Source organism: Aptenodytes patagonicus, chromosome Z (assembly GCF_965638725.1).
Source record: "Aptenodytes patagonicus chromosome Z, bAptPat1.pri.cur, whole genome shotgun sequence".
In the NCBI taxonomy this organism is placed as follows: Eukaryota; Metazoa; Chordata; class Aves; order Sphenisciformes; family Spheniscidae; genus Aptenodytes; species Aptenodytes patagonicus.
Window position 1 is genome coordinate 40,456,226 of NC_134982.1, and position 13,404 is coordinate 40,469,629.

General features: G+C 44.5%; 1 protein-coding gene across 2 annotated transcripts in view; it reads right to left on the bottom strand.

Annotated features, from left to right (window-relative positions):
- Nucleotides 1–13,404, bottom strand: part of RORB (RAR related orphan receptor B) — a 191,666-nt gene that overhangs the window by 51,072 nt on the left and 127,190 nt on the right. For both annotated transcript variants that reach the window (XM_076363121.1, XM_076363120.1), the window contains exons 5-8: nucleotides 11,383–11,504; nucleotides 9,965–10,097; nucleotides 7,923–8,030; nucleotides 6,679–6,789 (exon numbers count right to left, since the gene is read on the bottom strand). In XM_076363121.1, the coding sequence (XP_076219236.1) occupies nucleotides 6,679–6,789; nucleotides 7,923–8,030; nucleotides 9,965–10,097; nucleotides 11,383–11,504 (474 nt within the window). The remainder of the gene's footprint in view (nucleotides 1–6,678; nucleotides 6,790–7,922; nucleotides 8,031–9,964; nucleotides 10,098–11,382; nucleotides 11,505–13,404) is intronic.

Below are 13,404 nucleotides of genomic sequence, written 5' to 3' on the forward strand. Positions count from 1 at the left end.
CTGGCACATCAGACCCACAGAAGTATAAGGCTCTGGTAGACACCGGTGCACAGTGTACCCTAATGCCATCAAGATATATAGGGGCAGAACCCATCTGTATTTCTGGGGTGACGGAGGGATCCCAACAGCTAACTGTATTGGAAGCCGAAGTGAGTCTAACTGGGAATGGGTGGCAGAAGCACCCCATTGTGACTGGCCCAGATGCTCCGTGCATCCTTGGCATAGACTACCTCAGGAGAGGGTATTTCAAGGACCCAAAAGGGTACTGGTGGGCTTTTGGTATAGCTGCCTTGGAGATGGAGGAAATTAAACAGCTGTCCACCTTGCCTGGTCTCTCGGAGGACCCTTCTGTTGTGGGGTTGCTGAAGGTCGAAGACCAACAAGTGCCAATAGCTACCACCACGGTGCACCGGCGGCAATATCGCACCAACCGAGACTCCCTGATTCCCATTCATGAGCTGATTCGTCGATTGGAGAGCCAAGGAGTGATCAGCAAGACTCGCTCACCCTTTAACAGTCCCATATGGCCAGTGCAGAAGTCTAATGGAGAGTGGAGACTAACAGTAGACTATCGTGGCCTAAATGAAGTCACGCCACTGCTGAGTGCTGCTGTGCCAGACATGCTAGAACTTCAATACGAACTGGAATCAAAGGCAGCCAAGTGGTATGCCACAGTTGATATTGCTAATGCGTTTTTCTCAATCCCTTTGGCAGTGGAGTGCAGGCCACAATTTGCTTTCACTTGGAGGGGCGTTCAGTACACCTGGAACTGACTGCCCCAGGGGTGGAAACACAGCCCCACCATTTGCCATGGACTGATCCAGACTGCACTAGAACTGGGTGGAGCTCCAGAACACCTGCAATACATTGATGATATCATCGTGTGGGGCAACACAGCAGGAGAAGTTTTTGAAAAAGGGAAGGAAATAGTCCAAATCCTGCTGAAGGCCGGTTTTGCCATAAACCAAAGTAAGGTCAAGGGACCTGCACAGGACATCCAATTTTTAGGAATAAAATGGCAAGATGGACATTGTCAGATCCCAATGGATGTGATCAACAAAATAACAGCCATGTCTCCACCAACTAGCAAAAAGGAAACACAAGCTTTCTTAGGCGTCGTGGGTTTTTGGAGAATGCACATTCCAAATTACAGCCTGATTGTAAACCCTCTCTATCAAGTGACCCAAAAGAAGAACGATTTCAAATGGGGCCCTGAGCAACGACAAGATTTTGAACAAATTAAACAGGAGATGGTTCATGCAGTAGCCCTCGGGCCAGTCTGGGCAGGGCAAGATGTAAAAAATGTGCTCTACACCGCAGCCGGGGAGAATGGCCCTACCTGGAGCCTCTGGCAGAAAGCACCAGGGGAGACTCGAGGTCGACCCCTAGGGTTTTGGAGTCGGGGATACAGAGGATCCGAGGCTATACTCCAACTGAAAAAGAGATATTGGCAGCCTATGAAGGGGTTCGAGCTGCTTCAGAAGTGATCGGCACTGAAGCACAGCTCCTCCTGGCACCCCGACTGCCGGTGCTAGGCTGGATGTTCAGAGGGAGGGTCCCCTGTACACATCATGCAACTGATGCTACATGGAGTAAGTGGGTCGCACTGATCACACAACGGGCTCAAATAGGAAACCCCAGTCGCTCAGGAATCCTGGAAGTGATCATGGACTGGCCAGAGGGCAAAGATTTTGGAATATTGCCAGAGGAGGAGGTAACGCGTGCTGAGGAGGCCCCAATGTATAATGAACTACCAGAAAATGAGAAGCAATATGCCCTGTTCACTGATGGGTCCTGTCGTATTGTGGGAAAGCATCGGAGGTGGAAAGCTGCTGTATGGAGTCCTATGCGACAAACTGTAGAAACTGCTGAAGGGGTGGTTGCAGCAATGGAAGCAGAGCAACTGGCAGCGCAGAGGCAAACCCATCTGGGCTGCCACATTGTGGCAAGATATTGCTGCCCGGGTGGAGAACCTGGTTGTAAAAGTCCGTCACGTAGATGCTCACATACCTAAGAGTCGGGCCACTGAAGAACATCAAAATAACCAGCAGGTGGATCAGGCTGCTAAGATTGAAGTGGCTCAGGTGGATCTGGACTGGCAACATAAGGGTGAATTATTTCTAGCTCGGTGGGCCCATGACACCTCAGGTCACCAAGGAAGAGATGCAACATACAGATGGGCTCGTGATCGAGGGGTGGACTTGACCATGGACACTATAGCACAGGTTATCCATGAATGCGAAACGTGCTGCAATCAAGCAAGCCAAGCGGTTAAAGCCCCTCTGGTATGGAGGACGATGGCTGAAATATAAATATGGGGAGGCCTGGCAGATTGATTATATCGCATCCCCACAAACCTGCTGAGGCAAGCACCACGTGCTTACAATGGTGGAGGCAACCACCGGATGGCTGGAAACATATCCCGTGCCCCATGCCACCGCCCGGAACACTATCCTGGGCCTTGAAAAGCAAGTCCTATGGCGACATGGCACCCCAGAAAGAATTGAGTCAGACAATGGGACTCATTTCCGAAACAACCTCATAGACACCTGGGCCAAAGAGCACGGCATTGAGTGGGTGTATCACATCCCCTGTCATCCACCAGCCTCTGGGAAAATTGAACGATACAATGGACTGTTAAAGACTACACTGAGAGCAATGGGTGGCGGGATGTTCAAACATTGGGATACGCATTTAGCAAAGGCCACCTGGTTAGTCAACACGAGGGGATCTGCCAATCAAGCAGGCCCTGCCCAGTCAGAACTTTTACGTACTGTAGATGGGAATAAAGTTCCTGTAGTGCACATAAAAAATACGCTGGGGAAGACAGTCTGGGTTATTCCTGCCTCGGGCAGAGGCAAACCCATCCATGGGATTGCTTTTGCTCAAGGACCTGGGTGCACTTGGTGGATAATGCAGAAGGATGGGGAAGTCCAATGTGTACCTCAAGGGGATTTGATTTTGGGTGAGAATAGCCAATGATCTGAATTATGTGATGTTAAGTACTAATTATAGTTATAATAATTATACTAATAATACACAGATATGCTAATAACGCCAATAATATTATATGCCATACTAATGTTATTACAATAAGAATCCCCCAGACTAATGAAGGATAACTTCAGTGAAACCAAGCAAAGCACAGTGATGATGGTACCAGAACTGACTTCAACATGAAACATGAAACATGAAACAATCCAACACCACATACCATCTGGGTAAGGATGAGGGGGAAGGCCAACGAGGCACATATCCTGCTGGGAGTCTGTTATAGACCACCCAACCAGGATGAAGGGGCGGATGAAGCGTTCTATAAGCGGCTGGCAGAAGTCTCTCAATCGCTAGCCCTTGTTCTCGTGGGGGACTTCAACTTCCCGGATGTCTGCTGGCAATACAACACAGCAGAGAGGAAGCAGTCTAGGAGGTTCCTGGAGTGTGTGGAAGACAACTTCCTGACGCAGCTGGTAAGTGAGCCTACCAGGGGAGGTGCCTCGCTCGACCTGCTGTTTACAAACAGAGAAGGACTGGTGGGAGATGTGGTGGTCGGAGGCTGTCTTGGGCTTAGCGACCATGAAATGATAGAATTCTCGCTTCTTGGTGAAGTAAGGACGGGGGGCAGCAAAACTGCAACCATGGACTTCCAGAGGGTGGACTTTGGCCTGTTCAGGACATTGGTTGAGAGAGTCCCATGGGAGACAGTCCTGAAGGGCAAAGGGGTCCAGGAGGGCTGGACGATCTTCAAGAAGGAAGTCTTAAAGGCGCAGGAGCAGGCTGTCCCCATATGCTGTAAGAAGAACGGGCGGGGAAGACGACCGGCCTGGCTGAACGGGGAGCTCTTGCTGGGACTCAGAAAAAAAAGGAGAGTTTACCGCTTGTGGAAGAAGGGGCAGGCAACTCAAGAAGAGTACAGGGATCTCGTTAGGTCGTGCAGAGAAGAAATGAGAAAGGCAAAAGCCCAGCTAGAACGCAATCTGGCCGCTGTCGTTAAAGACAACAAAAAAAGTTTTTACAAATATATTAATGACAAGAAGAGAGCCAAGGAAAATCTCCATCCTTTATTGGATGCAGGGGGGAACACTGTCACCGAGGATGAGGAAAAGGTTGAGGTACTTAATGCCTTCTTTGCCTCAGTCTTTAACAGGCAGACCAGTTATCCTCAGGGTACTCGGCCCCCTGAGATGGAAGACAGGGACGGCGAGCAGGATGAACCCCCTGTAATCCAAGAGGAAGCAGTCAATGACCTGCTACGCCATCTGGATGCTCACAAGTCTATGGGGCCGGATGGGATCCACCCGAGAGTGCTGAGGGAGCTGGCGGAGGTGCTCGCCAAGCCGCTTTCCATCATTTATCAGCGGTCCTGGTTAATGGGGGAGGTCCCGGACGACTGGAGGCTTGCCAATGTGACACCCATCTACAAGAAGGGCCGGAAGGAGGATCCGGGGAACTACAGGCCTGTCAGCCCGACCTCGGTGCCAGGGAAGATTATGGAGCGGTTCATCTTGAGGGCGCTCACAAGGCATGAGCGGGACAACCAGGGGATCCGGCCCAGCCAGCACGGGTTCATGAAAGGCAGGTCCTGCTTGACCAACCTGATCTCCTTCTATGGCCAGGTGACCCACCTAGTGGATGAGGGAAAGGCTGTGGATGTGGTCTACCTGGACTTCAGTAAGGCCTTTGACACCGTCTCCCACAGCATTCTCTTAGAGAAGCTGGCGGCTCACGGCTTAGACAGGTGTACTCTGCGCTGGGTCAAAAACTGGCTGGACGGCCGGGCCCAGAGAGTTGTGGTGAATAGAGTCAAATCCAGCTGGCGGCCGGTCACGAGCAGTGTTCCCCAGGGCTCAGTTTTGGGGCCGGTCTTGTTTAATATCTTTATCGATGATCTGGATGAGGGGATTGAGTGCACCCTCAGTAAGTTTGCAGACGACACCAAGTTGGGTGGGAGTGTTGATCTGCTCGAGGGTAGGAAGGCTCTGCAGAGGGACCTGGACAGGCTGGATCGATGGGCCCAGACCAATTGTATGAGGTTCAACAAGGCCAAGTGCTGGGTCCTGCACTTGGGTCACAACAACCCCATGCAGCGCTACAGGCTTGGGGAAGAGTGGCTGGAAAGCTGCCCGGTGGAAAAGGACCCGGGGGTGTTGGTTGACAGCCGGCTGAACATGAGCCGGCAGTGTGCCCAGGCGGCCAAGAAGGCCAATGGCATCCTGGCCTGTATCAGAAATACTGTGGCCAGCAGGAGTAGGGAAGTGATCGTGCCCCTCTACTCGGCCCTGGTGAGGCCGCATCTCGAATACTGTGTTCAGTTTTGGGCCCCTCACTACAAGAAGGACGTTGAGGTGCTGGAGCGTGTCCAGAGAAGGGCAACGAGGCTGGTGAGGGGTCTGGAGCACAAGTCTTATGAGGAGCGGCTGAGGGAACTGGGGTTGTTTAGCCTGCAGAAAAGGAGGCTGAGGGGAGACCTCATCGCTCTCTACAACTCCCTGAAAGGAGGTTGTAGCGAGGTGGGTGTCGGTCTTTTCTCCCAAGTAACAAGAGATAGGATGAGAGGAAATGGCCTCAAGTTGTGCCACGGGAGGTTTAGATTGGACGTGAGGAAAAATTTCTTTACTGAAAGAGTGGTTCAACATTGGAACAGGCTGCCCAGGGAAGTGGTGGAGTCCCCATCCCTGGAGGTATTTAAAAGACGTGTAGATGAGGCGCTTAGGGACATGGTTTAGTGGACATGGTGGTGTTGGGTTGACGGTTGGACTTGATGATCTTAGAGGTCTTTTCCAACCTCAATGATTCTATGATTCTATGATCTCCATTTTTCCTGCCCTGAAAGATTATTATGACAGATGGAGCCCAAAGTCATGGACTAAATGAACTCATCGAACATTTTAGAGGGATGGCCCACAGACGAAGGGAATGATATCTCTGTGTGTGTGTGTGTGTGTGTATATATATATATATATATATAAAAAAAAGGGGGTGGTGATTAATGAAAATGTACTGGAAAATATGAGACTTGAGCATGACGCAGATGGTATAGAATAAGGGGTGGATATTGTCCTGGTTTCGGCAGGGATAGAGTTAATTTCCTCTCTAGTAGCTGGTACAGTGTTTTGGATTTAGGATGAGAACAAAGTTGATAATGCACCAATGTTTTAGTTGTTGCTAGGTAATGCTTACACTAGCCAAGGACTTTTCAGCTTCCCATGCTCTACTGACTGAGAAGGCTGGAGGTGCACAAGAAGCTGGGAGGGGGCACAGCCAAACTGGCCAAAGGGACATTCCATACCATGTGACGTCATGCTCAGTACATAAACTGGGGAAAGCTGGCCGGGGGAGCCGCTGCTCGGGGACTGGCTGGGCATCGGTCGGTGGGTGGTGAGCAATTGTACTGTGCATCACTTGCTTCGTGTATTATTATTATTATCATATTATTATTATAATTTTATTTCAATTATTAAACTGTTTTTATCTCAACCCACGACTTTTTCTAACTTGTGCTCTTCCAATTCTCTCCCCCATCCCACCGGGTGGGGGGGAGTGAGCGAGCAGCTGCGTGGTGCTGAGTTGCCGACTGAGATTAAACCACGACAAGTTTAAACAGCTGTTTAAATAGGTAGAAATAGAGGTGGACAAGGATGGAAAGAAAAAATCATTGTGGTGTTTGGAATGAATAATTACCTGGTGATATCAGAACAGCAGATGAAAACAAGGCAATCTCCTCCTCAGTCAGCTGTAAGGAACATAAATTCTTTGCAAAGTCAAATGCTTCATTCACCAGATCATCAGAACCTGCAGACCACAGAGGACAAAATCAGTGCTAGAAATTTATCAGCCCTTCAACCTGCCATGAAAAGTGGACTGTTTTGGTGTCAAAAAAAGTTCTGAGTGAGCGTCTGTACTTCTAAAACAAGTGCCTTTCATCAGCTATTAAAATTCCACCTACCCCAAAAAGGTATCACTAAAACACCCATGGAAGCACAAAAATTATCCAGAATTAGGGGCACGACCTGTATAAAAATTGCACAGAGATCTTAGAAGAGGGTTTTCTTTGCCCAATGTGAAAATAAATGCTAGTTCTAAACAGATATTAAATCTAAGAGCTATGAATGACCAGTCCTAAATAACTTTCACATATATAATTTTATTAATTAACAGTACAAATATTTATGAAAATTTGTGAAAACATCATAAAGACCAAAATGAATTAACTAATGCACATTTATAAATGCTTAAACTTGTAAAGTAATGTTATGTTTATCCATATGCAAATAAGAAAAATATATACCTATATGATAAATGTATGTATTTGAAGCAAATAGCTCTCTTCGAGTTTGGCCCTGAATAAATTTCTGATAATGTATCAGTTTCATGGATGGGCAAAAGACATCCATTTAGCTATTAACATTTCAGGTAGCACTCAATATCATGTTGAGAAATGAAGCAATTGTTTCAATACGTGAATCTAAATGAGCTTAAAAGTTTTAGGCAAAACAGCATTTTAGGCAAGTCCTTTTCTATATATTTTGTTGTAGTTCATCATTTTAGTCCCCTCATTGCTGGGGCTAAAATTGCCTTCTGCAGGACACAATTAGTGGGAGTGATTTGATGTATCAAACTGAACTGTGAAGATAAACTGCTTGGCTCCTACTGTAAACTCAAGTTTTACCAAAACTTCAAATGGCAGAGTAAGAAATCTATCTGCAAAACCCTCATGCTGCTCTTCTTTATTACAAAAAAACACCTATCACTGCTAGCAGCTCGTGGAGTAACCTTTTTTCTTTTTCAGTTCCAGCCTAGAGATTAGGAGGTTTGGGGATTCAATATTTACTGGATATTTTCATTGTGGGTCACTATTTTCAGAAAGACAAATCTGTCACTCTGTAGCTCAATGTAATTGGTTGAAAAGAAGATGACCAACATACCCAAGGCTTTAAACATTTGCATCCCTCCATACTTTCCTTCAAACAGAACAGTATTGTTGAGTGGGTTGAAGGCACGGCACATTCTCACCAAAACCACTTCCAAGCAGCCTATCAGACATGAAAAAGAGCAAAAGTATGATACATTACTGTAAAATATCAGAATATAGGAAATTTTAAGAAAATATTTAGGAAGACATCAGTCATTAGAAACATCAGCAGGGATAGACACTCTTTGGAGGCATCTAGATGATATGTCTCTGAATGAGAGAAAAAAATATTTCTGTCTGCTTTGAGTATAGAAAGGGGTAATTTCTCCAGCCTAACCACCTTTTCTTTAGGCTGATTTTTCCCCCATTGCAGCAAATTGGCAGCATGGACTTAATCTGACTTTAGACCTGGGCAAATATTTTCAATTTGAAATATTTTATCCTGAAAATTAGGCATTTATTGAAACTCCTTTTTAATAATTAAACCTTTTTTATAAAAAAAACCCAGCTTCATTCAACATGTATATAAATCCCAGCTTCATTTGCCTGGAGTGGGAGAACATCGCAAAGTGTTTTAGAGAGAAAATAAAAGTTAAAGTACTGTCAAAAACACCCCTAAATTGGGTTTTACTTTTGTTTCCCTTGTTTTTCTTTCAGGTTGGGGAATAGCCAAAGGAACCCTTCTTCTTTTCTCCTTATCTTTCCCTATTATTTCCTAACTGCAAAAATACACAGTTTGGGAAAATGAAGGGAAACATTTTAAGCATCCCTTAACTAAATCCAAATCTCCTGTAAGAACAACTCTGAATCTGAGGATTCTTTTGCAGACATGCTTTTGAGTGAAACGTCCTGATTTTCTAGCTCCTGCTCAGCATTAACAGCAAAACAGAAAATAAAACCTGACATATTTATACATGCTGAAGCTAAACAGAGTTGTCTGAGAGTAAGGTCAAATATAACTATATCTTTTGCTGAAGGTGCAGTTGTGTTGTTAGCTTTGCCAGCCAAATGAAGAAAGTTACTTGGGGTGCACTGACATCTGCAGAATTTTTGAAATTAGTACGAGCTTTAAAAAAACAGTTCTCATGCTATGACTCCGTTTTTCCAGGCAGTTGCCTGTGTGTTCCCAGGGCCTCTGTATCCCTTCCCTTTGCGCCTGTGCCCACCGTCTCTGTCCAGCCCCACAATGAGCCACAGTTCTCTGTGTACAGAGTGCTGAATCACACTGGCTTTCAGCCTTAATGAAGAGGTCTATCTTGAAATAGGAAGTACTTCTTATGCTTTAATGAGCTGCCTCACACAGCATCCTGCCTTTTACACATGGAGGGAGCAAGAAACTGGTATGACAGGGTAAATGCAGTTAATTACCAGTAGCGGTTCACTTGGTCATAACATTTTGTCCTCCTGAGTTTGGTGGTGTTACTACATAGTCATGGTAAATCCTGTCATGATTCTTCCGGAGGACAGAAATTACGAAGTCCCATGACAGGGAAGGAAACCCTTTTCCCTTGCCCTTATGCACACACGTGCACACCCAGGCACGTGCAGAGAGCAAGGCCAGAGCACACCACCGTAATCCGCTCTCATTTATTCTGAAACCAACTGGAGCCAGCAGGGATTTTCCCTCCTGTGCACTGGCTGGAGGGTATTTCTGTAGTCTCATTAAAAAGATTAGAGATGACCACAGAGGCAGGCCCCGGTGAGCCTGCATTCGTTTCACTAATGACAAGTGGGGATTTTACAGGGTGGCAGATGACTGATTTGACCAGCTCAGTTTGCAGGGTCCTTCCACCACGTGTCAGGTTGAAGACTGCAGTTTCTGCAACGATTGTGTGTGAACGTGTACTTAACAACTACAACTGACAGTAGAGGGAAGGGGATCAGAAGGCAGTAACATGATTAATGTGGAAAAATATGGAAGGGTTAGTGTAGCTAATGAAACAGACTGAAATTAGGGCTCCTTCAAAATTAAAATGATTTGTAGAACAAGACAGCAGAGCACATTTCTAATGTGCTGGGTGCTAAACCAGTCTCGAGCCTCTGGTGTTTACCCACCTGACTTAAGAAGGAGAATTTGGTCATTCTGGCAGAGCTCCATGAAGCCTGTTATGCGCTTTGCAAACTCCACCACATACTGGATAGCGTGGGTGATCTGAATGGCACACTGCTGCCACAGAGCTTCTCTGGTCTTCCGGGAAAACATGGAAATGTAAAGCAGTGAGCAAGCGGGTTCATCAGTGCATTAAGTTCTTCAGGTGGCCTTGCAGAAAGGCGCATTCCTCAGACTACCCCCCAGTCCCCAGGCAGAGCTAGCAGCATCTCTGCTTCTCAAGGTACCTGACACTTTTCATTAGAAGGCTGTTTTCACAAGCCAATTGCCCCAGTGATCTGAACTCTGGCATTGCCTCTTCAAAGGGGGAGAATGCATTGTCCAATGTTAAAATGTGATTCTAATGTTGGCTTTTGTGCAAGATAGACAAACAGTGGCACAAACAATGTAAACATCCCAGAGTACTCTCAGGGAAGAAGTGGCCCAGTGCTATTAAGTTATCCAACAGAATATTTTTGCTAGTTTGAAAGTTAAAATAATGTATAATTAAAGTATCGTTGCAATCTGAACACTGTGTCAAAATTTTGTTTCCTTGATAATAATTTTCCTTGCACACACAAGTGTGCAAATGTAAACTGATACTCTTGGTTTGCATGCCACAGCTCTGCAAGCTGTGGCCTATTTTTATTTTTGCTAATACTGCATAGCCCCTCAGCTTTCAAAGAACAAGCTGGACTCTCTTCCATCTCTTGCGTGATCAGCTAATGTGCCAGCTGAAATCTGATTCAAGAATCATTGCTAGTGATGTTGGCACAAGAGGCACAAAGATTTCTGTTGACTGGACTACATTTGAAGAGGTGCCAGTGGGAAATAGTCTGAACTTGACCTGAGAATGTCAGAGGTAGAACAAAAATGTAGTGTAATGAGATCATTTTTCCACCCAGTTTTGAACAACTTCAATTTAAGGAGTACTTCCAGTTTGTCATTATCTGGTTTCTATAAGTGACAGATATTTGTTACTCACATAAAAAGGTGATGTGTTTTCAAAATGGTAAGGAAACAAAGTTAGGTTGTCTTATTTTCTTAAAATCCTTACAGCAGAGGATCCAATCCTGACCACATTAAAGTCAACTGAATTTCTGCATGAAGTTTAGACCTGTGATTCCAAGCAAAGCATGGAATACTGGATTCCATAACCATGCCTGAGCTTTGACATTAGCAAACATCCCAATATGCTGGAAAGCCGCTGCTTCTTTTTATGAAGTGTCACTCCTTTGCTTTCAGTAACCAGCTCCTCAAAGATATTAAAAAAACTATTTTGACCTATATGAAACTCATCAGCATATCCTTGCCAAATACATTACACTGTTTAACAATTTCAAACCATAGGGAGCAGAAGAAGCAACATATTACAGGATTGTACCTTGCTCTGATAAACCTTAATTTCTTCATATGTGTGAGTCTGCCACGCTAGCTGGTGTAGTTCCTCCATCGTATATTGACATGTCTCCAAATGAGATTTAATGATATTCTGTGCAATTCGATCTGCGAAGAGGAGAATAAAAAATAGCTTGCATGAAACAGTGAACAGTGGTTTGCAATAGCAAAATGTTGAAAACATTAAAGTTGTTGGAAAATGCAGATTTAAAAAAAAAAAATCTTTTCTTTCCAATGCTACCTTTCTCATTATTTTATTTCTGAAGATGACTGTTATAAAATGTTTCAGTATTCAACCCACAGCCAAAGGATGCTTGATAAATAGTGGATCTGCACATGAAAATAACATTGAATCTTGTGAAACTATTCAGATTCTTTCATTCTGGAAGTAATTTTTTTTTTTCCCCTGTGTTTAAATAAATGTCATTTGGAGACCCTGGTTACTTGATCACTTCTGTCTGCCCCAAGCCCGTGCAGCTGCCTAGCTCTGGCTGCTCAATCCTGACATGGGCATTTGCATTACCTTAGGGTGACTCATATCAGAGAAACAGGAAACAGGTCTCCTCTTTTTTCGCAAGTTAGTTTTCAGCTGGATCAATTTCTGATTGAGGTCAATGAACACAAACATGGAGACTGGTGTTAGCAGGAGGTGAAAGCTAGAACTAGTATCCTGGCTTTTAGAAGGAGACATCGGGGGAATAGATCTCACGTACAGGATTAAGTTATTCTGAAATTGCAGCCTTAGAAACTACTGCATAACATGGAATGCAGGATGCAAGGGGAAAGGGAAACATTCAATTCCGGTCTGAGATCCCACTGAAACCAAGAGTAAACTTCTCAAGGAAGTATTTTAAAGTAGATCTTTGCCCTTTAAGCCACTTGAGTAGATTAAAAAGATTTTCACAAAAACTTCCAACATGAATTCATTAACACTGGAAGTTGAAATGTCTTGATAAAACATGCTACAGAAATGTGGTGATTTCTTATTTTGCAGCTTTGAGACCTGTAAGTCTAATGAAGCTTAGTGCTTCAGCCTGAAGACATTGATTAAGCTGAATGCCTTTTAAACAATGGAACAAAGTCGAAGTCACAGAACTGAACTGAAGCCTTTGTGGCAGAACGGGCATTTCACAGAGAACATGTTTGTCAGAAAAGAAAGGACATTGACAATGCATTAGCCAAACCTGAGCATGGGAAGTAGAAAGAACTAGGAATGTCATCGTTTATTCATTCACATCCTCAACAGTTTGCCTACAGTGGGTGGATCTGGTGCTTGGAGTCCCAAAATAACACTGTTTCTTTGGCCAAATGTTGACTGAATTTAAAAACAGTAGCAAGAAGGAAAGCTTAAAAATGAATGTAAACATGTATATGCTCCCTGCAATCGCTGCTATAGAGGTGTTATTTAAAGGAGAGATGCCTGCACTATTGTCAACAGCTAATAAGCTGAGACTCAGTGGAAAGGTGCTGAAGAAAACACGAAAGAGTTCCAGGTTTTTGTAGGAACAATAAAACCTGCTCAATTCAATCTTTACAAGTATTCCTTTAAAGGTCAACACTATCTTTAAGTTTCCTGATGGAAGAATTGACTCAGGCATAAAGATAACTAAAAGTATATATTAGTGAGTACAGGGATCTATCCATCATTCTTTTATGGAAGGTTGGATGCAAGCCTTAACCCATGATGGTAAGCTGTTGCATTTTATAGTAAAAACCTTACAGATAAATGGCCATGTTGGAATAAAGGGATGATGAATTTAAACAGATTTTTTTTTAAAGGCCCAACAAAGGTTTATTTGCATTTCTTTAACCAAGAAAAGCAAGTAACCCCACCTTTTTTAGAAAGATCAAATTTCAGATGTTTACCCCCATATTGTTCTATTTAAAGTACAGTTTTAACAGCATCATCTTTCTGGAAACATCCTTAGCCACAGTAAACCTGACTGCAGAAGTTAAGCTCAAGCTATAGGTTTTGTCACTTATGTTCCTGGAAGGATTTAACCAGACA